Source organism: Pseudonaja textilis, chromosome Z, assembly GCF_049901715.1.
Source record: "Pseudonaja textilis isolate UNSWEBS1 chromosome Z, rPseTex1.2, whole genome shotgun sequence".
Taxonomy (NCBI): Eukaryota; Metazoa; Chordata; class Lepidosauria; order Squamata; family Elapidae; genus Pseudonaja; species Pseudonaja textilis.
In genome coordinates, this window is record NC_142008.1 from 46,817,016 (window position 1) to 46,841,001 (window position 23,986).

General features: G+C 36.2%; 1 protein-coding gene across 2 annotated transcripts in view; it reads right to left on the minus strand.

Annotated features, from left to right (window-relative positions):
• The window catches only part of NEK10 (NIMA related kinase 10), a 221,231-nt gene that overhangs the window by 44,459 nt on the left and 152,786 nt on the right, over window positions 1-23,986 (minus strand). The window contains exons 29-32 of one of the 2 annotated variants that reach the window (XM_026708233.2): window positions 23,759-23,804; window positions 22,610-22,647; window positions 22,357-22,497; window positions 11,065-11,165 (exon numbers count right to left, since the gene is read on the minus strand). In XM_026708233.2, the coding sequence (XP_026564018.1) occupies window positions 11,065-11,165; window positions 22,357-22,497; window positions 22,610-22,647; window positions 23,759-23,804 (326 nt within the window). The remainder of the gene's footprint in view (window positions 1-11,064; window positions 11,166-22,356; window positions 22,498-22,609; window positions 22,648-23,758; window positions 23,805-23,986) is intronic. The other variant, XM_087916775.1, reaches the window with a different exon arrangement.

The following is a 23,986-nucleotide window of genomic DNA, read 5'->3' on the forward strand; positions in this document are numbered from 1 at the left end:
TGCTTGAATGATACATTGTTTCCTAAGAAGACTAGAAAGCGGTGGAAGAAAATTGAAAGGGAAAGTTATTTTCTCTCACTCTCCCTCCCCATGGAAATAGCTGATGGAAATTGGAAAAACCTGCTTGGGCACAGAAGGTAACTAAACTTGAAATTTAAAGCCAAGGGGATAAAAGATTTCTGAACATTGGAATTAAAACTAAAACCTTTTTTGCTATAAGTGGGAGGGAAGAGGTAAAGAACTTATTTTAAGATTGTACTGAAGGAGACTGCTTGGAGTTTATAAGACCAGAAATAAATGGCAATAAGACTTTTAAAAAAATACTTTGGAACTGTTTAATTGAACTCTACCCCAGGAAGAGAAAATATAAAAAGAAGAAAGTGCTAAATGAAACAATTTGTTCTGATTTGGATTGCTTTGTGACTTTGGGATTCTTGGGAACTATTTCTTGAAAGATTAAAAACATTTGGGTTATCCTTAAGAAAAAAAATGGCATTATCTGTTGAGGAATTGCAAATGGAATTTCAAAAGCTAAAAGAAGAGGAACAAGAAGGCAAGGGCTCTTCTGGATCTATTTTTCACTTTTTAGAAATGGCGATTTCTATCTACCAAGAAATACAACAACAAGAAGGCTGGGATGAAGGAGAAGAAACCATCTTTAATGGACAGACAATCTTACTTGAGGAAGAAAAGAGAAAGGGGGGAAAGAAAATGGAGAATTCAGAACTTAAAAAAGCAACCAAGAAAGGGAAAAATAAGATGAAAAATCGATACAATGTCAGAAAGCAACAGAAAAGAGAAATACAACAGAGAGGGAAGATTAAGAGAGGGGGAGTTTGAGAGATGGGGGGGCAAAAAGGCTAGAATTGATAAGAAAGGAAGGGAAAAAGGAAAGAGAAGTCATAAAGGTTTAAAACAAGATGTTAAAAAACAGGTTTTTTTCAGAGACAAAGGGTAAATTATAATTTTAAAAATAATTCTGCAAAAGTACATAAGATTGTATTGTAGATATTAGTATTTGAAATAGAGTTAGAAAACTGAAATATTATATGAGTTAATAATACATTAAAGGGAAAGTATAAAAATGTTTAAGATTTAACAATAGAGTTTAACTTTCTATGAAATATTGTTTTTACTATCTTATAAACTTAATTCTCTTTTTTTGTTTTATTATTCTAAAATGTGATACTTAGAATGTACTAAGCAGAATCAGTATGGAATGTATGTATTATTTTAAGTGTTAAATTTAGGGGGAAGATAAAAAGTTGTCATACTTCAACCAGTGATTACAGGAGAAATATTGTATTAGAAAGAAAAGATAAATAGATAATTGAAAGAGAACGGACAAAAGATGCAAGTATAATTATTTAAACTGAGATGAAATAAATAAAATAGAATTAAGAGAGTGAATGAAGAGAGAAAATATATAGATAATATAGAATATATAGAATATATCAAATAAGATATGAAATAGTATATTAAGTGAGCATGAATTTGATTTATGTCTGTACAAAAAGATGTAACCCGGGGTAAGCCGCTTTCCAAAAAGAAGTTTTATGTATTTATGTTTTGTGTTTTGTTTATCTATGTTTGAATTAATAAAACGCTAGAAGAACGTTGGAAGAGAATAACGAAATTGTAAATAAGACAGATGGATACAATGAATATATACAATTCAAGGCAAAAGAAATATAACTGAATAGAAGGAAAGGGAGAAATAAAGAGAAGTTGGGAAAAGATATGAAGTTGAACAGATAAGATAAATATACATATTAAACTGTGCTTGTATGGAAATGTGATAATTTGGAATTATCCTGTCTTTAAATAAGATGTTTTATTTGTTTTTCAGAAAGATATCCTATGTTATATTCTACATTTTGTTTGTTTGTGTATTGTTTTTAAAAATTAATAAAATTTGTTTTTTTTTTAAAGAAGAGGATATAAGGAAGTATTTCAAGATTCTGACAATTGGTCAGCAATCTTTTGTAATTCCATGTTATCATATTAACTAAGAATAAAAATGCAAAAACCTTAATCAATTTCACTGAAACCACATGTGCAATAAATACTGATCAACAGATGTGTTTATTTTAGAACTCTCTGAAATATTTATTTCAGAACTCTCTGAAGAAATCTGCCTATAATGGCAATAAAAAAAGACTGGTTGCTTTCTCTTCACTTAAATATATGGTAGAATCTATTACGCTGCAGAAGAATTCCAACATTTTTCCCTTAAAGCTTACATTGATGCACTTCTGTTCAATCATATCCGTCTACAAAGTTGACAGATGTTTTTTCTTCCCCTTAGGTAGAAAAAACATCTGCCAACATCCAAAATCTTTCAATGGAGCTTTGCATCAGACATTACCCTGAAGACCAAATGCAAAATTGAGCACCCAACATGGTTTTTGCTTCTGAGCAAGAAAAAAATAAGGAGATAATAATCTTCATTATATAAGGGAGATATAATCTTCATTATAGCAGTAATGCAGAGATTGGAGGAAAGGCTACAATTCCCTGAAGAGTTAAATCTAATTATCTTCAATATCTCTTCAATACTTCATTATTGAAGTACTCTTCAATATCTACATTAATGACTTAGATGAGGGAATAGAAAGGGAACTTACCAAATTTGCAGATGATACTAAGCTGGCAGGAATAGCTAACACCCAAGAAGATAGACTCAAGATCCAGATGGATCTTGATGGACTAGAACACTGGGCCTTATCTAACAAAATGAAATTCAATGTAGAGAAAAGTAAAGTTCTACGCTTAGGCAAGAAAAACCAAAAGTACACATATAGATTGGGTGAAACGAGACTTAATACCAGTAACTGTGAGAGGAATCTTGGCGTCTTAGTGGACAACCAGCTAAATATGAGCCAGCAGCGTGCAGCAGCAGCCAAAAAAGCTAATGCAATCCTAAGTTGCATTAACAGAGGGATACAATCAAGATCAAGTGAGGTACTAATACCACTCTATAAAGCCTTAGTAAGACCACACCTAGAGTACTGCATCCAGTTTTGATCATCACATTATAAAAAAGATGTTGAGACTCTAGAAAAAATACAGAGAACAGCAACAGGGTGATTAGGGGACTGGACACTAAAACATATGAAGAACGGCTACAGAAACTGGGCATGGCTAGTCTAGTGATAAGAAGGACCAGGGGAGACATGATAGCAAGTGTTCCAATATTTGCGGGGCTGCCACAGAGAGGAAGGGTCATGCTATTTTTCTAAAGCACCTGTAGGGCAGACAAGGAATAATGGATGGAAACTGAACAAGGAAAGATTTAACCTGGACATAAGGAGAAACTTTCTGACAGTGATAACAATCAACCAATGGAACAGTTTGCCCTTGGAAGTTGTGGGAGCATCATCACTTGAGACTTTCAAGAAGAGATCGGACTGTTATTTGTCAGAAATGGTGTAGGGTCTTCCACTTGGGCGGGGGGTTGGACTAGATGACCTACAAGGTCCCTTCCAACTCTGAGCAGAGTTAGGCTGCAATTTCCATTATCCAAGAATTTATAAATTTGTAGTGCATTCAACTGGAGTGTACTACTCACGTGGAGAAAACTATTCTTTTAATGAGTTGGTATTGTAAGTCAGAAAATAAAAATGTAACATTCACACAAAGAAATACCCTGTGCTAAACTAGTGAATCAAAAATAAGTGAGCTTCTTGGATACATAAGAAATATGGAGATAAGAAAAAAAATAAGAAAAACTGGCCTATACAATTATGATGATTGTGGAGAAATGTAGATTAGTTATAAAGAAATACAAATAGTGAGATTGGAAATATATTTTTCCCTGAAAGTATTTGGAATGTAAAAAAGAATGTATGGGAATATAAAGAAATGTACTATTATCAAATCAAAATCTGGCAGAGTTTGCATAGCTTTGAAGACCAGGATGGATGGGCCAATGGGAGGAGAATCCAGTGAAATTATGAGATCTAACATATTTATAAGGCTTTTGATAAAGACTGGTGAATTCTTCTGATTCCCCTGTTGCCTATTGATATCAACTTTAAAAAGTACTTTAATCTTCCGGAACAAATTTAGACTGCATGTATAGGTAAAAAAGAGAATTTATTTTGCCAGTCCTGTTGGTGAAAGGAAATTGTAGTAACCCAAGAGGGTGAATGTTTATATTTCACTTTAGCACTTGCTAATACTAAATTAGATAGACATGCGCCTAAAAGTTATAGTGGTTTCTGCATGCTTAGGTATTCCAAATGGCTTGATAAGGATGGAAACTCCCAGTAGCTTTCAGGAATCATGAATCATTGAAAACTGTGCACAATTGCTTATCGTTATTCAAGAATCCTTCAGGATTATTCTGACAGTCTGGCTTCCTGTTGGCTGATCATATATAAAACCCAAAGACAGGGATGCTGATAAAGAGAAGCTGGAAGTAGAACATACTTTTCTTTTCCCATATAGCAATAGCACTTAGACTTATACACTGCTCTATAGCACTGTCTGAGTGGTTTATAATGACAGAATATTGCCCCCAACAGGACTTCTGGTAGTGACATCACAGTGAAGCAGATGGAGGAAATGGGGCTCCATTATTCCCATTCAATTTCGCCTATCTGGAGACCTTCGCTGGTCAAAGTTAACCCCGAGGGATTGATGAAGGTAGACAGGAAAGCCCAAAGACTGCTTGGAGAAAGGCAATCTCCCGCTGCAACTAGGGGAAACCCCTTGGAGCCGACAGGAGAGAAGATGTTCAACATGGCCGACCCGAAGCTGTGACAGCTTGGTGAGAGACAGTAAGGGAAAAATCGAAGAGCAACATGGCTGTACTGGATGAGAAACTTCTAACTGAATCTATATTGATTTAATATTAAAAACTTAGCGAAAAGTAGGACAGAAAAAAAAAGGTGGAACAGGATTCTGCACCCCCAAAATAGCAGCAACTAAGCTTTCAGAGCTACTGACAGATCTGGCAAAGGAATTATCTTGAGTTAAAGGAAAGCCCAGACCAACTATCTTGAAATAATTTTAAATATTGGAAGATTATTAGGAATATATTTATTAATATTTTTTGGACTGATGTTGGATTTGGAACGCTTAAGGGGAAACTTTTTGAGCATTTAAAAGAGAGTAAGGGCACCATCTATTGTCCAGAAGAAATTGTATGAAGATGAAGTGACTTGCTGGTTCTATGAAGACCCATAAAGACTCTTGAGATATCCAGAGACAATTGGTGAGGACATTGAGCAGCTTGAGCTATGGAAAAGTAAAAAGAATGTGAAGTATTCTTTGTGAATTTGGAAATTGTGTTTTCATGTAGGTACTGCTCTGAAATGAAAGCCAGTGACCTGATGGGTTTTGGGGGCTTGGTGGATTATACATTTTAATTTTTAAAAGGACTCTTAAAAGCACTATAACAATAGCAGTGTGGACAGATCTATGTGGATTATAAATTTGATTGCTGGAGGAAGAAGAATAGAGGAAGTACTTACCCTTAAGGGATCTATGAGTAATTAATGGACTTGGAAGGACTATTAACACTGTAAACCAAAGATATATTTTATCTTTGATCTTAGATTGTGGGTATACTTTTACAGATACTATACCAGAGATTTGAAGGAGGTACACCTGGGAGTATGGGAAATATTTTTTCTCTTTGTAGACATAACATTTTTGTCTTCCCCTCCTTGACAAGCTCCCTGCTGAATATTAGAGAGGACAAGTATATCAAATACATCTAAGATAGAAAAGAAAGCTGCATCTATACCTTCAGCAGCAGCAGCAGCAGCAGCATCAACCCATCCAACCAAAGATCAATAGAAAGCATGATAGGTCTGGACAAAACAAGTTCCCTTCAGAATATGCAAGTGATATTACTATTGATTCAAGAAGCCAAGACCAAAAGTCAAGAAGTTATGTTTAAAAACCACAACGAGATTAAGAATGAAATGGGGGAGATGAAAGGAGATATATGGAAGATGGATAAAAAGATAGGGAATTTTCAGCAAATGATAGTGAAGAATGAACATAGGATACAGAAAATAGAAATAAAGGCTGAACAAAAGGGAAAAAATGAAGGAATAAGACCAAAAGTTATCACAGGCCAATAGAGAATTAGAAGAGACAGTAATTTTTCTAGAGATGAAAAAGGTGGCTTGCTCTTTGAGATTTCAGACTATCATGGAAGAGAAAGAGGAAGATCTGGCTGATGTGATGATAGAACTACTGGCTTGGGCACTACAGAAAAATAAACAAGACATCCAAAGGGAAATAGATAAAATATTTAGAATCCATACAAATTATGCAAAAAGACATAAACTACCAAAAGGGGTGCACGTGAGATTTACTAAAAAAAAGTTGAGAGATGAAAAAGAACTAGAGATGAGCCCCTGAAGTATAAAGGGAGAGAAATTGTGATTTTAAAACAGATCCCTAGGAGAGAGAAGAGGAGACAATACCAATTTTGACAGCACAACTGATCAAATATAACATGACTTTTAGATGGCTGATACCAGAAGGAATTCTGGTCACCTGGCAAGATAAAAAATTAGGGTGGATGCACTTGATAAAGCACACAAATTCTTTGAATACCATTTTACTGAGAATGAAGAACAGGAAAGCAGAGAGGAGATAGAAAATAAAAGTCAAGATGAAATGCAAATAGAACAAAAAGTCCTACATCAAGAAGAAAGAGAGAAGGTGAAAATGTGTGGCAGAATGAGAAGGTGCAAGAATAAAAGGACAGAGAGAGATAAGAACAACTAGAAGGGTAAGACCTATATATAAATAAAAAGATGGAAGAAGTAAATATGTTATCTCATAACATAAAAGGATTGAACTCCCCCATGAAAAGAAAAAACCTTCACAAAGGATTAAAATTGGATATAATTTGTCTTCAAGAAGTGTATATTAAAAAAATAACATGGCAACTTATTGGAATGCCCCAAAATCAGGAAACTATATTCAGCATTAGCACATTAAAAGAAAAGAAGGGTAGAACTATATGTTACAGTACCATTAAAAGCCAAACAATGTAAATGAAGAAGGGAGATTAATGGTGGAAGTGCTAATAAACCAGAAACAGATTCTTTTGATTGCAATCTATACTCCAAACAATAAGCAGGAAATTCTACAAAAGACTTCACAAAAAGATAACCTAAATGGAACATGTAAACATATGTATGATAGGGGACTTCAACGCAATTGCGGACACCAAAATATATTATAGAACCAGTAAAAAAAGTAAAAAAATAAGGACATTTCCAAAAACCGTTTTTGAAATGACACAAGAAATAGGCCTATAGGATATATGGACAGAGCTAAACCCAAAGACAAACCAATATACATTTTACTCAAATGGACATCAGTCATGGTCAAGAATAAACATGGCATGGATGACATCAGCAACAAGAACAGATATCCAAGAGGTAGATATAGAATCAAACATGGACAGACCACAAGCCCCTAAAAGTTACATGGAAGGGACAAAGGAAGAAACCAAGACGGACACTGAATCAAACTATTTTAAAAGACAAGGAGTTCACACAAATTATAGGAAAAGAAATGAAATTTTTCTTCAAAGAAAATAGAAAAGAAGAAACATCACTGTAAACTGTTTGGGACATGGCAAAAGCATACATCTGATAACATATATAGCAAGAAAAAGCAAGGAAAGGAAACAACAGCAAAATACACTAAAGAAGGGCTTAAAAAATTAGAGACAGAATTGCAGAGTGATTCCCCCCAAAAATAAAAGAGAAAATTGATCTAATAAAACATAAACTGAATCTAAGAGGAAATGGCACAAAAAATCAAAATGGCAAAACAAAACTTTTTTGAAAACGCAAATAAGCTAGGTAGATGGCTAGCATACAAATTGAAAAAAAGAGAAAGAGAAAAAAATAATATACAAACTGATAGATGAGAAGGGATTTTCCAGCATCACAATGAAGACAAAAAGAAAATAATCCAGGATTTTTTTAGGAAAGTTTACGGTCAAGAAAAATATCAAAAGATAAAATAAAACAATATTTGAAAAAGGCTGGTCTACCTAAAATACCAGACACAATGAGAGCAATGTTAAGTGAAAAAATAACAATGGAAATAACAGAAGCAATTAAAAGACAGAAAAACAATAAAACACCTGGACCGGGGTGGGATTCTACAGGTTCACACCTATTCGCTAGAACCGGTTGTTAACATTCTAAGCAGTACAGAGAACCGGTTGTTAGAATAAATTACTGGCCTAATCCTGTAAGGAAGGGAGGAAGGAAACATTCTGGTGTTGCTTATAGAAACTGCATCTCCGTTAACCCTTATTACATTCTTGGCAGGACAAGACTTCCTGTCTCTAGAACTTCTCTGGAGGATTTTTTCCTCTTTTGCTGGTACTTTGCTTGTGTGGAGTGACCATTCAAAGTTACAATGGCACTGAAAAAAAGTGACTTATGACCATTTTTCACACTTATGACTGTTGCAGCATCTCCACAGTCATGAGAGGCCAAGCGAGGAGATCTGTTAGGAATGATAGTCACCTAACAGTTGGGTTGGAAATATATAAACCTGGATAGTCATTTAATATTGTATCTTTAAGAGAATGCTGTAAGTGTGATTGGCTGAGGTTCCTCCAACGACCATAAAATGGAGCCAGAAGTACAACCTACATTTTACTATTCAGTGTATCTGTGTGCTGGTTGTGTGTTATTCAACACCACTCTCACTATGTTTCCCTGAGTGCACCCATTCTCCTAACGGGGAATATCTCAACACTGGTTATGGGCCCAGCACATATCAGACTCAGATAACTGAGAGTTAGTGTGAAAATGCAGTACCGTACACAGACAGCTGTTTACTGTTTAATTGTGGGTTACTATCCTGGTAAAGATGGCACAAGACCCGTCAAGGAGTGGGATTCAGTTTTTTTAACAACAGGTTCTTTGGGCATGGCTTAGTTGATGGATGTGGCTTGGTGGTCATATGACTGGGTGGGCGTGGCCAACTCAACCTCACTCATGTTAAGGGGCGCTTCTTCTTGCCTGGCCTCTCATGACAGTGGGGATGTTGCAACGGTCATAAGTGTGAAAAATGGTCATAAGTCACTTTTTTCAGTGCCATTGTAACTTTGAAAGGTCACTAAATGAACTATTGTAAGTCAAGGATTATCTGTACAAAAATACAAAAAGCTTCTTTGCTTGCAAAAAGCTGCCCTAAATACCAATAATTAGATTAAAAATACCTGCAAGCCAGAGTTACAAATCAGGCAGGGTGCCAGAGCACCTTGAGGAATGAAAATAGTTGAAAATGCAGTGATAATTATCAAGCAGCCATCTCTTGCTCATAAAGTGAAACTCTTTAGCAGAAAGGTCATTTAAGCTCTCCAGAAAAACCACACCCAGGAAAAGCAATCCTTAGATCCATTTGCTCCACTTAAAGATACCAGCTGGTCTCACTCACCTCATAAGATATCCTAAGGAATTCATCCTGATTTAAGAAAAGGTCACATGCCCCCCAGAAAGGCAGTAAAAAAAATCAGTGCCAAGCTTGCATCCTGCCTCTTGGAAGTATACCCCCAAAAGGACAGTGCCAGATAGTACTAAAGCAGTGAGGAAGATCCCCTCCCCAGATAGAAAAAGAAACCATGAGGCAGGAAAAAATTCTAACACAATACAAACAATTAAATCACAACAGTAGCTGTTGCTTGTTGAAACTGAATAGGGAAAATTATCCCATCAATAAACACAGGATTAAACTTCACCAAGCACAAAATTAACATTCAGCAAAAAACAGTTTTAGACCAAAACTCAGAAAGGATATGTAAACTCACATTTGAAAGTCAATCTTTCTAGCTAGCCAAGAAGCCTTGCTGAATGTCACTCATTTTGGTTCCCTGTCACTAAAAGCTTTGCTTCATTATTCAACTATTTCTTCAAAGTACTGATTGTTGAGGGAAGTATTTCCTCCCAACAGCAGTATAAAAATCTTAAAACAACCCTTCCCCTTTAAGAAAGTCAAGCTTCAAAAGCTCCGGAGACAGTAACTCTAGGCTGTCTGCCAAGAATGTAATTAGGGTGGAAAAAAACAAAAGGAGATTGCTTCTAACTACCAGTTCTCCGAACTGCTTAGAAAGTTAACAAGGGGTTCTATAGAACTGGACAGAACCGGTAGAATCCCATCCCTGATTGCCCCCAACAATCTGGATTCTTATTTAAATGACCCTTGGAAGGATAGAAGGATAGGTCAACCTCGAGCCTGTCAAGATCCAACTCAAGGCTGTGGGAAGATTTAGTTTGGAATAATGCATTCTAACCACTGCACCACCAGAACTCTATATAGAAAGTATTCTCCTATTGAAAGTATTCTAAGGAGAAGGGATGGGATGGTGTTTACTGGGCTTCCACTAGTGATATCTTCAAAAAACCAGGATAGGCACCTCTGAAAGTTGAAGAGCTCTTATTTTAATCCAGGGAAGTGCAGGCTATTAAATCTGAGTTGGATTGAGCAATTTACACTCCTGAAGACTTGCTAACTGGAGAGTGAATGAAATTCTTCCAAGTAGAAATTGACAAGCATAGAGAAGCTTGTTAAAAATGAAGAGGAAGAAATACTGCAAAACTGAGTTATTCAACATAGACTGCCCTATTAAGAATCAAAGATTATGAAAAAATTTATCTGTCAAAGATGCCTATCAGCCTAACTCAGAGATGGAAAGTGTCCAACAGTACTTCCCTTACGCCTAAATGAGAACCTAATTATAGTTAAGAAATATGGATGCACCTATGTGTGTGTACCAGAAGCTGTAACAAGAGATCAATTCATGATTTGAAATGGAGGGAGTGGGCAAGAGCAAGGAACAACCTCCAGCCATCCTATATCTCTACACTTCTGGAAGTGTGATACCTATTCTCACTGTTCTGGCTCCTCAAAATAAGGTTCTGGACTCCACATCCCATTTGCAGAAGCAAATATTACCTGCAAGATGAAACAATATATACATTGGCTGGGAGCAGAGAAACTATTGTTATACCTATCAAAAGCAATACAACTAATCTGTATTAAAATAATATGAGTAAAAGGTACCTGAGTGATGTAAATAATTTTGTGCAGCTGAACTAGGATCTGTTGAATAGGATCACTGATCTGACGCACCTTCCGTTGTGACACAGCAATCCCAGCTGATGCTGCAGAAGATAATGTTACAGTCAGCAATGAAAATCAATTTGCTGGTTTCAGTATTTCTCTCAAAGACAAATGTAGAAGCCAGGAAAGAGGGAAAAAGTGCATAAAGGCATTTGGATCTTGCAAATTGTAAAGATATCTAGTATTTCCCTTCTTATAACAACCCTATTAATAGAGAGTTATTGAATTTTAAATATAAAACATTTTCCATACTTCAGTTCAGGTGAAATATTCATGTAGCAAAGCAAAATAATATTCAAAAATATTCAAAAATTAGATGTAGGCTATACAAAGGTTGTCAAATCACAACTTTATATGCTTTCAAGATTATCTAGGAAGAAAATACAAAAGCCATTTTCAGCCTGAATAAGATTATTTTAGGTGTACTCTATAACCAGACATAAAAATCTACAAAGGCATTCAAATTTATTAATAATATTGTCAAGAACTGAGCAGTTTAGATTTTCATTTCCTTTCTGATTCAGTATCACAGACTATGAATGAACATATGCTAAAAGATGGTAACATGTTTTTCTTTTATAAAACAATTAAAATAGCAACTCCTGCATAATTTCTCAGCTTAAAATATAAATATATGTAAAGTACGGGGAAATATCTAGTGTCTCCACAACAAGATCATTACAAGATTAGTTTATCTTCCAATATTCCTTTTGTAATACAGCCAGATCACCATTACTGGGTCCACAATATTTATGATTTCTGCCTTGGCTGCCAGGAATATAGGAATATTCAAAGTCAGGCTTCATCAACAATCACAGTATGTTCTATTAATGCTCTTTTCGCCCCAGATAAAATATTACCATACTTAAGGAATGTTCAAATGGCATGCATCAAACAAGAAAATGGTCACCAATCTGAACACTTAATATAATGTATATGATAAACAATCTTTTTTTTAATATTTATTTTTTCTTGTTTCAACAAATGTATCATTGTGTGAACAGTGTGGCAGTGGAGTGTCTTACATCTTAATACAAATATAACAATATTCTTCATGTTTAATACAGTTAACAATCTTTTAAAATTTAATCTTAATATGCTTATTTTGTTAAATTATCATTCTTAATTATTTGATATTTTTGTATATTTTTGTGTCATTCTCTATATTCTTAACATCACTCCTTTTACTACAAATAATATATTGATAATCATATTTGCAGTTTAACAGACTATATAATTCTAATAACAATTCACAAATTTATATTGTTGTAATTTTCCATTATTAATCCCCTTTTTCATTTTTAATTATGCCACGATTATATTTTAAAAATATCCCCTTTCTAATCACATTTTAATACAAATAAAATAATATTCATTATATTTACATTTAACAAATTATGTAATTCTAATATTTTTTTTATTAAGTTGTAATCTTTCATTATCTTATGCAATATTTCAATATATTGTTTTATGTCAATCAAATTCCACACATCATTCCTTTTCCTCCAATGAAATGTTAATATTTATATTTATTATATTTAATGATTATGTCTTAACTAATAATACACACATTTATGTTAAATCATAATCTTTTTTAATCATCATCTCTCAACATTAAGGCTTTAATTATTCATTTCTTAGATTTTCTCCCATATTTCTCTCTTAAATCTTTGTCTCGATCTGCCACTTCTTGGCCAATCTTAAACATTTCTCCCTTCTCTATTAATTGGTCTCATTGTCTCATTTTCTATTCTTACCCCTATCTTTCTCCCCCAAAAATCTCCCTGCAATTCCAATTCCTGTTTAACTTCCCTTAAAGTACTCTCCCCTTGTTTTAATTCATCAGTCATTGTCATTTTTATTTTTATCTCCTTTTTATCAATTTTTTTTGTTTGTTGTTTTGTCTGTTCTATTTTTCCAGCTACTCTTTCAGTTGACTCCTCTTCCTGAATCTTCTGTTTTCTTTTTGTCATTTGTGTCTCAATTTACAGCTCTACGTCTATGCTCTGTAATTTATTCAAGATCTACTCACATCTTCTTGTCAAGGTGTCTTTTATATCCTGAATTTCCAATGCAATTTCTTTCCAGATTCCACTCATCTTTGTTTTCATTTTATTTCTTTTTGTCCAATAGTCCAACAATCTTTTATTCAAACCAAAGCCACTTTTCAAACAAGAAATTCAATATCAAATGTCCAGGAGTCTTTATATCCCAAAATTAGTTGTTCTGTTCTTTTAAGTAATCCAAGGGTACAACTTTCATGAATCTCTCTTCCAGTTGAGTCTTATATTAAAGCTTTCAAAGATCTTTTGATAATAAAGTTCTCTTATTTCTCACTTTTAATTCTCCATAAACCAGGTCTTTCCAGGACTTTCCAGGGATGTTATGTCTTCCTTTGACAACAGGTGGAGCTCTTAAATTAGTTTTCACTTTGTCTTGTCTTTCTTATCAAACTTTACTGATATATTCCAAAAGTAAATATTACATTAGTTTTTTGGGTAGAAGATTTCAGCATTTTAAAATGCCTATCCAAAACCAATGTCTGTCCAATTTGAAAATCCAATTTTCTGTGTTTTTAACAAATTTTCTATTTTCTTCCTTTAATTCCTTTCCCTTCCATTTTTAAAATTTTAGAATTTTACTTCCAGTGTTATGTCGCCACCACTTTAAGGATAATTATGAGTCTCTCTTTTATGAATATTCTTGTCAGGGTTGCACTTTAAATAAAAAGGATTATTCTCACCCAGTTCCAGACACTGTCACTAAGTCGGCTCCAACACTCTTCTTGGATGTTAACTGTTTCCAGCTGTCTCCACAACATGGCATAGAAGGCAGAAAAAACCCTGGGGCTCTACAGGGGAGTAGTGTTTTCTTCTGGAACCTCACAGGGCACCCCTCCTTTGCTTCACCACCCCTTCAAGGCAGCTTTGGCTTCTTCTGGAGCCCACAAGTAGGGAGAACCCAGTGCAGGGATGTAGAGCCCCGTTCCCTTGTGACTGGTGTTGCCGCAACGCCACTTCTGTTTCATATATGATAAACAATCTTTTTGTATACTCTCTATGTTTATTATTATTGTTTGGTTGTATGAGTTTTAATCTTATGTTAGCAATGCAGAATTATTGCTTCAAGATAAATGGCCATACTGTCATCGATAGGCCACCAATTCATGTATTTAAATAAGGTAGTAAAATATTATCACCACAAAAATTATTCAGATAGATAGAAATGTAATATAGCTATTGAAATTAGAGAATACCTTTGTATTTATTTGAGAGAAATAAACTGTGACACTCAGATAATCAGAAGGTAGTTTTGACTAGGGGAGTATTTTTAAAATTACAATGTTAAAGTATTTGAAAGTTAATAATTTACGGACATCCCTCAGCACAGAATTTACTGCTAAGATAGGTGTTATTTTCACTATTTTACTATGTATTATTATTATGATGATGCAGGTACTGGGTAGAGGGCAATCTAATCTTACTTCTTGCCCTGAAATCAGCTAGTCCAGAAAGACACAATATATCTTTCACAAGATCCTACACAAGGATGGTACATACACTCAAGGGAGCCAACCAGCAGTCCTTTCTCATCTCTTTCCAGGATTTACATTATAGGCCTCTATACATCTATTGTTAAGTATCTCCTGGATTAGATAGCTTCATAAAGACAGGGCAATCTTTATAAATAATCTGGGAAATGAAGTCTTAAAATCTAACCTAACCTGTTTGCCATACTCCTAGGATGCATGTTTATAGGATGTAATATGAGAGGTCAGGGCATCTTCTGACTTCTCATTTCAATTTTGTCCGCAAATTGGATTTGAGTATTGATAAATTATAGGATATTCAACAGTCAGATCCATACTTCTCCTAAGCCAAACTCTACTAAGTTTTAAATAATAAAAGGTTATGACTATTTATAACATTTACTTCGGGCCAGTAAATCCTCTCCTTTATCCAAACATGCCTTGCTGGTATAACTGAAAGAAACATGATAATAATAGCAATAGAGTAAAAAGATAATGTAGAATACATTGAATGCTTCTTGAGAACAATGCTATGAATTTTCTATTGAAAAATTAGGATCCATCTGTGATATTCTATGCGTAATGTATTAAATACATTTCACTAAATGTATTAAGAAAACAAACTTGAGGAGACAATTTAAAGGCTGAAACTTTCATCCAATTATTGAACACATAAGCACAAATATAGCAACCTGCTGATGTGATGTTATTTATATGGAGCAGGTAAAGGAATGATTGTGGGAGGAAAAAATATTCTCCCAGAATGCATATACATGAGGATCTATTTGCCTTATAAGATAGAATGAACTAAGAAACAAATACTGTATAGACCTACAGATACTTTCATTAGTATTTATTTTATTAATATTTATTCATTTATTAATAAATAATATTTATTAGTATTATTTTTTAATTAGAATTACTTTCGGCAGTGAAATGGGCAGCATATAAATTTAATAAATAAATAAATATTAGTATTTATTAGTCATTTTGGACTAGTGGCTAGGCAGCAGGCTAGAAATCAGGAGATCATGAATTCTAGTTCCACCTTAGGCACAAAAGCTGTCTGGGTGATTTTGGGTCAATCATTCTCTTTCAGTCCAACTCATCTCACATGGCTATTGTTGTAGGAAAAATAAGAGGAGAAAGGAGTATTAAACATTTTAGCTGCCTTAAGTTACTTATCAAAGTAATTAAAGCAGGATATAAATAAATAAAAATTTAAAAATTGCTATAGTAATAGAATCTTGCAAATCAGAAAATATTTGCCTTCCTGTTTCATCTTGTGAATTTATGAGGGGATGCTATCTTGAAGGTTTTTCCCTCCATAAACCACATTCTAAGTCTGGGCTCAAGGTTCAGCTATCTGATTGTTTCTTTGGCAATTGATTTTCCCCTCTGTATTTCAAAATCATCCTCTATATCAGGGGTCACCAACCTTTTGGACCTCAGGGATCACCAAACTTATAATTTTAGATCCCAGGGACCACTAACTGGTTTTGTGGGCGTGGCCTAATTTGTGGGTGTGGCTTGGTGGTCATGCAACTGACTGGGCATGGCTTGTATGTAAATATTATAAAATATATAAATATTGATTTTTTTTTATAAAAAAGAGCAACTTTTACCCAAAATCAGGCAAAGCAGGCAGGCAGATTGAGTTGCTCACAGAATCACAAATTCATTCAAAGATCTATCTATCTGCCATCGGCTAGCTCAGTCTGTCACATAAAATTTGCTAGCAAGCAAACTTACAAAATTAACTCACAACATACCATGTATGTAAATATTGAATTTTTTATAAAAAGGAGCAACTTTTACCTAAAATCAGGCAAAACAGCCAGATTGAGTTGCTCACAGGATCATTCAGTGATCTATCTATCAGCCACCGGCTAGATCAGACTCTCAAATTTGCTTGCTGTGAGTCTGCACTGAATTTGCTTGCCGTGAATCTGCACTGAATTTGCTTTCAAGCAAACCTACAGTCCTAAGGTTTGGCTGTACTTAAAAGCAGAGCTGAAGATCTAAAGACTAGCTAGAAAGCAAGAAATCCAACCATTTCCTGCTTCCTAGCTAATCTAAATCTCCCAGCACAGCAGAACAGATGATGGTTGGAAAAAGGAAAAATAGAAATTTAGCAGGCAAGTTTACCGGGCAAGGAGTGAGTGGGCGGGGAGGGTTCCCACGGGCTATGTGGGTGGTGCAGCCTTGTGTTTCTGCACAGCCTGGATTAATTGCTTTGGGGGGGTGCTCTGGGGGTGAGATTTCTCTGTGGCCCACCAAAATTTTCTCATGGCCCACCAGTTGGTGATCACTGCTCTATATTCACTACGAAATCCAGATTAAATCCATTTTATGATGTAAAATTACATAGGAATTTACTGTATATTTCATTAATTAAAGGAGAGAGACTGGTACAGTTTTCTATCTTCATTTTTCCCATGATTATAGGACACAAAGTATATTATAAAGAACATAAAGTACTTTGTGTTGCGTCATGCCCTTGTTGGAGTCTGATTCTGAGGGGGAGATTGAGGAGCTGGAAGGGAGTGGGAGTGTGGCTCCGGTGGTGTGGAAGAAACGGGGGAAAGGACACAGTCCTGCTGGGCATTCAGAGGAAGACCCAGGGCTACCCCCTCTTCGTCCTAGGGAGGAACAGAGAAGGGAGCAAGTGGCTTACGGGAGAGAAAAAGGCCCTGATCTCTTTCATTAGTTGCAGCTGGGAGAACAGAATATAAGAAGGGTGTTTGCACACAGCACCTTGCTGGAAGCAAAGTGTGCATTATCTTTGTCGAGGCTTATCTGGGTTTTGGTATCCTCCCAACTGTGTGTGCTTTGTTATCTTTTGGAAGTCTGAAATTTATTATCCTGGCCTGCTGTGTTACTTCAGCATAGTTTGTGTTGGGTTTTTTATTTCTAATTTATCTGTACTTCGGGTTTGGACTGCATTTCTTCCCTTTGTAGACTGTTTTGGAAGAGTTTGATCTCCAGCTGGACATTGGGGGCCAAGCTGGAGGTATTAAAGGGACTTTACCCATTTTTGTGACTTTGTTGGTTTTGTGCCAGGCCCCGGGTCATCACAGTGTTGCATATAAGTACTAATTAATATTAGTTAAAATATTAATTAGTACTTATATGTAGCACAAAATAATTAGTGTTCTTTTTAAAAGATATTGACAGACTAAAAAAATAGTAGTGTGGAAGTAATCAAACCTAGGCAGAAAAAAAAAGAATTTCAGAACTGTGTGAACAGACTTGCAGAGGAAGTTCCTTAAAAAAATACAGTCCCCATGAAGTTCTCCTTTGTAATTCTTTGGTTCCAGCCCTCATTTTCTAGTGTTTGTGCTAATGTTAACCAAGGACAAACTTTCCTCATATTTTCACCTATTTATGAGGTAGAGGGAAAGAGAAAAAATAAGCTATTTCTACCAATATTCTGAACTTCTGTAAATATAGTTTGATTTTCCTTGTTTCTTCCATTCCTATCATAAAACATAATGCTTTTTTCACTCTCCAAAAAAAACAACCCACCTACAGTTAATTGTCCCTAGAGCATGTAGTTGTTTTTCATTCATTTTTCAGAAGGAATGAAAAATAATAACGAATGCAGCTCTCAACATTCGTAGCATTAATGGAGTGTTCAAGCATCTTTAAAAATCATCACTGAAAAAGGAAAATACAGAAAACTCTTATTTAATTATCGGTGATGAAAAATTATCACTGATAAAAGAAAAAATAGAAAGCCCTCATTTAAATAGTGGCCCATTGAAATTATGACAGACCTATCCAAAAATATTTACCCCCACGTTTCAAAGTTATGGTCCCTGTAGTGCCTTTCCATGTCATTCTGTGTTATAACTGACCACAGTGATGCTGGAACTGCTCCTCCATGTCTCTTCTTTCCATCCTGCCCCCCAGTCCCCAGAGACCTTAAGCCTGCCCGCTCATCCATCCATAAGTACATTTATCTTGTGAAAATTATCAGACCTCATGCTGGGGAAGGAGGACAGATAATCTGTCCAGATCTAGGACAACTTGGCATGGCCACTCATTGTAGCCAGATCACTATCAAGTTACCTCTGCCAACTCACCACCAAGTCATTTCAGGACAACTCAACATAGCCATTTCATTGAAGAGACAACTCATGCAGGTAGCCAGAGGAAGACCTGGGTGGGTGGGTGGGCAAACGAACAGGCAGGTAGAGCACAGAACAGGGGTGGCCAGGGGATTCCCATTTGCACATCCCTTACAACTCCTGCAACTGCCATTGCTGTGGTATTGAGCTCTGAGACATTCAGTTCTGAGCTCTGAGCCATTTGATGGCAGCACTGGGGGTGGGGGCAGGCAGCCAGGAGGAGGCACATCCCATTTTCACACCCCTTGCCAGTGCTGCTGCAGTAGCAAGCTCCGGAAACTCCAAGAGATTGACATGGCAGCAGCAACAGCATCAGAGAGTATAAAAAAATGAGATGTACCTGGCCACCACTATCTATTGGCCAGTTGCCCCACCCACTGCCGCTGCTGCCAAATAGTCTGAACTCCAAATGGCCTGGAGCTCAGCATGGTAGCTTGGGCAGTGGTGGCAGGGTTATGCAAATAGGAAGCCCCCTGGCTGCCACTGCCACTCTGCCCACCTACTCACTCTGTCAGATTTAATTCGCTTATGCTTCCTGTGGATATTAGCACTTTTCAACTTGTCAAGGAAAAGGGGGGAGGGAAGGGGAAGTAGGAATGTTAAGGCTCGAAATTTCAACTGTGAGAGCCAAGTACCTATGAAAGACACTATTGCAAGTGTCAGCCAAGACATAAATTGTTCTCAAAACAAAAGGACAATTCATAATTGGACAATGTGACCAGTCTAGTGGGAGGAGGGGAGTAATTTATTCTTCAACTATGCAGGGTTGCGTGGGAAAAGTTAGAGCAGGTTTTGCTTTCTTCAGTGCCAAAATGGTATATTCAATGAAGTTCTGTTTTTAGAATTTCAAAGTTCCAGAAGGTGTCTATATTTGTTGGGTTCATTAGGCAAACCATTGACACACTCATCTGCCCACTTGCCCAGCTCTCCCTCCGGCTGCCACAGAAAGTTGCCCCTGAAGCAAATTAACCTTGTTGAGTTGTCCTGTGATGACTTGGTGGGGGTGACTTGACAATAGTGAACTGACAATGGACAGCTGGCCCTGATGAATTGCCCCATTCCACTCTTGTCCCTGGGTTGCATGTCTGTGCCCCAGAAGTGGCCACCACTTTCAACTCACCAATTCTTTGCAGTCATATAGAAATGGCAGCTACTTCTGGAAGGCAGCCATATGGAGGGGGGAGTCATTGTGCTGCCCTAATGTAGTTAGGAAACCTCTGGAGCTTCAGGGATCTTCAAAAGATAAGCCCACTTTGGTGATGGAATGAGAAGTAAGCCTAAGGTGGGTAGAGACCTGGTGGAGAGGGGAAAAGGCCTGCAGGATATGGGGAATAAGCAGATCCAAGGGCTATTGGAACTCCAAGGGATAGGAAACAGAACATGAAGTGTCTCAGGGGATGATGGAGGTCTTAAGAAGTTCAGGGCAGGTGGGCCTGAACCAAGGGTGGGATTCAAAATTTTTAATAACTGGTTCTGTGGGCGTGGCTTAGGTGGTGGGTGTGGCTGGGTGGTCATGTGACTAGGTGGACATGGCTTGGTGGTCATGTTTTTGGCTGGGCGTGGCCAACTCAATATCACTCACATCAAGGCACGCATCTCCTCACCTGGCCTCTCATGACTGTGGGGATGCTGCAACAGTCGTAAGTGTGAAAAATGGTCATGTCACCTTTTTCAGTGCCATTGTAACTTTGAATGGTTATTCCACACAAGCAAAGTACCAGCAAAGGAGGAGAGAAAAACTCCAGACAAGTTCCTGAAACAGGAAGTCTAGTCCTGCCAAGAATGTAATAAGGGTTAATGGAGAGGCAGTTTCTGTAAGCAACACCAGAATGTTTCCTTCCTGCCTTCTTACAGGATTAGGCCTGTAATTTCTTCTAACAACCGGTTCTCTGAACTGCTTAGAATGTTAACAACCGGTTCTAGCGAATAGCTGCGAATTGGTAGAATCCCACCCCTGGCCTGAACCTGCACTAGATCTCCCAAGCTTCCTCCACACTGATGCACCATATGGTCCACTTATGAACCCCAACATAGTTTTAATGACTATATCAAGAAAAGCAAGGAGTGTGGATCTTTCGGTGAGACTGTCTTGTTTAATTGCTATCAGCCCTTGTAATTATAATTAGTAGTCTCCATTACAGTCAAAGTTGTGGATCACCTGTAAAGCACCTTTTGGCTTAGAAAGACCTTTTAAGAACTGGATCATCTTATTCAGCTTGAATCTTGTAAATGTAAAAATGGAGGAAAGAGCGCAAAAAACAGAAGAGATTGAGATGGAAGATTTCCCTGTCTTATTTTATGGTACTAACAACCTATTTAGAGAAATTATGAACTTTCAAAAAGTGTCTAGAAAGGTTTCATTCACACTTTTCCATCTCTTACGCCAGATTCATCCTAGTCCAAATAAAAATGGATTGGTTTTCAGCATATTTGTGAAATATAGAATCGGAATAACTATTGCAGAGCATTATAAGAATTCTGAAAAAAGGTAAGAATTAAAAAAATTACTTTTGTTTAAAACAGATATTGCATTTTGGAACTTTAAACAAACAAGGATCACCTGAATAAAGCATTTTCTTTCTTGTGGGAAAAAAATAACACTCCGTGCACTTGGGAAATTGGTAATTTGCATATGGTGCCCTAACTTGCCTTTGGCCCCTACCATTCTAGCTGACATACATCATCTTCTTGCTCCCACGTCTGGCTAAGTATGCTCAGCCTAACCCTTTGTGGGACAACTGCTGCCCACACAAGGTTTTCTTTCCAAGATCACAAACAGTGGTTTTCTTGTGAAATCTAGGGAAGATGACATCATGTGACCAGAAGCTGTCTTGTGAAAAAGCATGCCTTATCAACAGTGGGAGCAAGAAAATGACAAAAGTCCGCTAGAATAGTGGGGTGTAGGATAGCTAGAGCCTCGGAGTACAGGATGGTGAGGATGACTACAGCTGAGCTGTGGCAGTTGTGGCTTGTGCTGTGCTACTGGAGTGATTGGCTTTTTGGGGTGCTGTTGCTTTCTGCTATGCTCTTTGGATGGCTGGGGCTTCCTGCAGTGGTACAGTTTTACGCTGCATTTTTAGGACAACTGGGGCTTCCAGGGAAAGCTGAGGCTTCTTGCTGCAGCTCAGAGCTTTTAGCAGTCTCAGAGCTACAGTGCACCAAGAAGCTCCTGAGATGCAACATGGTAAACAGTCCCAGAATTGCACAGTTCTGGGGCACTTACTGCAAGACAGGGTGCAGGGCAGCCAAAAGGTAGGGATAATACCTAATAACATTGAACAATTATCTACTGTTGCTATCTCAAAATTTCTTTTGTCCACCTGGCATCTTCATTCCATTTTTTTCTTGAACTGCTCCAATTAAACTTAGAAACCATTCTTTGTCCCATCTTTTTCTATACTGTTAAGATTCCAGGTGTCTAATAAATTAGATCTTTTTTTAGTGTTCTACATAATGTTATTTATGTAAGACTTTTTCTTTAATACAGCATCTCACTATTTATAACTTTTCTGTAAATCTATATTCTATTCATAACTTGCTTAATGATGAAGTGATATTTTTAAGTACTACCATGATCTTTCAGATTGCGCAGAATCACAGCAGGAAAACTATGGGATTTCCACCCTGTCACTAACGAGTCCTCTATTCTCTTAACGTGGGCCCTGAACATGAACGAAGGTGCTTTCAGAAGCAGATCAAGGGGCAGCAAAGCTGAAGAAATAAAAGAAAAAACTGCATGTGAAACTAACACAATTTAAAAATAAGATTAGAAGAAATTCAAGATGGAAATCTTTTCAAAAAATAGTGGCAGAAGTGAAATTACCGGGTCTTGGTCTGAATCCTGGAATTCTAGTGTAATCTCTGCAAAAATAGAAAGGGTATTAAGCAAGAATAATCTTTTAAATAATAATTGTGTGAGAAATTTAGCATATAAATTGTATCAATGCCTGGAAAGAAAATCACCTGGGAGTCTTATGTATAATGGCTCCAATTTTATCAAAAGTTTACAAAGAAACACACATACATTAAAAAGTACTTATCTATTTTTCTTATTATGTAGTATTATTAGATGGCCTGTGCATCTTCAAAGACTGTCTGAAAGAAATGTTCTGGTCCTTGTACAATCCTAAGCATTTAGAACCTCTCTGCTATTTCTTAAAACAGCCCTTTTTTCCTGTTCCTGAGCAAATCTAAAAAAGGCAGTTAATTTAAGAGTTGTATTAACTTTTCTTTACTAAATCTATACAGTGCTCTGTAGAATGCTGATGCCAAAAAATGCACGTTCATATTGTTTAACATTTTAGTTAGCACCACTTAGCTTAAGGCCTTATCATATACTGTCTCTAACAGCTTTAAATATGGCAATAATGTTTAGTAAAAAGAAATTCTGATAAAAGGTGAACAGCTTTAAATGCATAATGGGGGGGTTATCATTTTAACTATATTTATTTTTAATTTAGCTTAAATGCAAATTAGATCAGATTAAATTGTCTTGTAGGAGCAGTCAGTACTTTGGAAAATGTGCTTTCCAGTGTGATGCTCAAAACTAAGGGTGGCCTTTGGACAATAAAATATTGTATACTCCTATTCTGAATATACTTTGAAAAAGAATATGAAAAATATTTTTGCAATGGATAAAATATGTATCACAATTACCATAATAAAATGTTGTAATAATAATTTATGCTTCTATTCTGCCAATTTATTTTAAGACATTTATACCACTGAAACAATAAAAAATAAACCTTCTGAGATTTGTTTTGTGAAGGATTTTTTAAATATATGAATATCATCTTATATGTTGTATGTATTATTGCTACAATAATTTTATATGTTACTAAACTGCTAGTATGTTTTACGTATTTTGAAAATTATATTTTTTGAAAATTTCAATATTGATGTACTACAGATTCAAGATTAATTCAAAATAAGAGAAGCAAACAATTTACATTTGATAAGATTTTAAACTTACCTTGCCTGAGGCTGTCTTTCATAAGCACTTAAGCTGCGTTTTATACCTGTAACAAAAGAATGAAGGTATACAAGTCTACAAACATTCTAAATTCACAAAATCAGAGGTGGTATTCAGCAGGTTCTGACCAGTTCTGGAGAACCAGTAGCAGAAATTTTGAGTAGTTTGAAAAACCGGCAAATACCACCTCTGACTGGAGATTTTACAGTATCCTTCCCCTGCCACGCC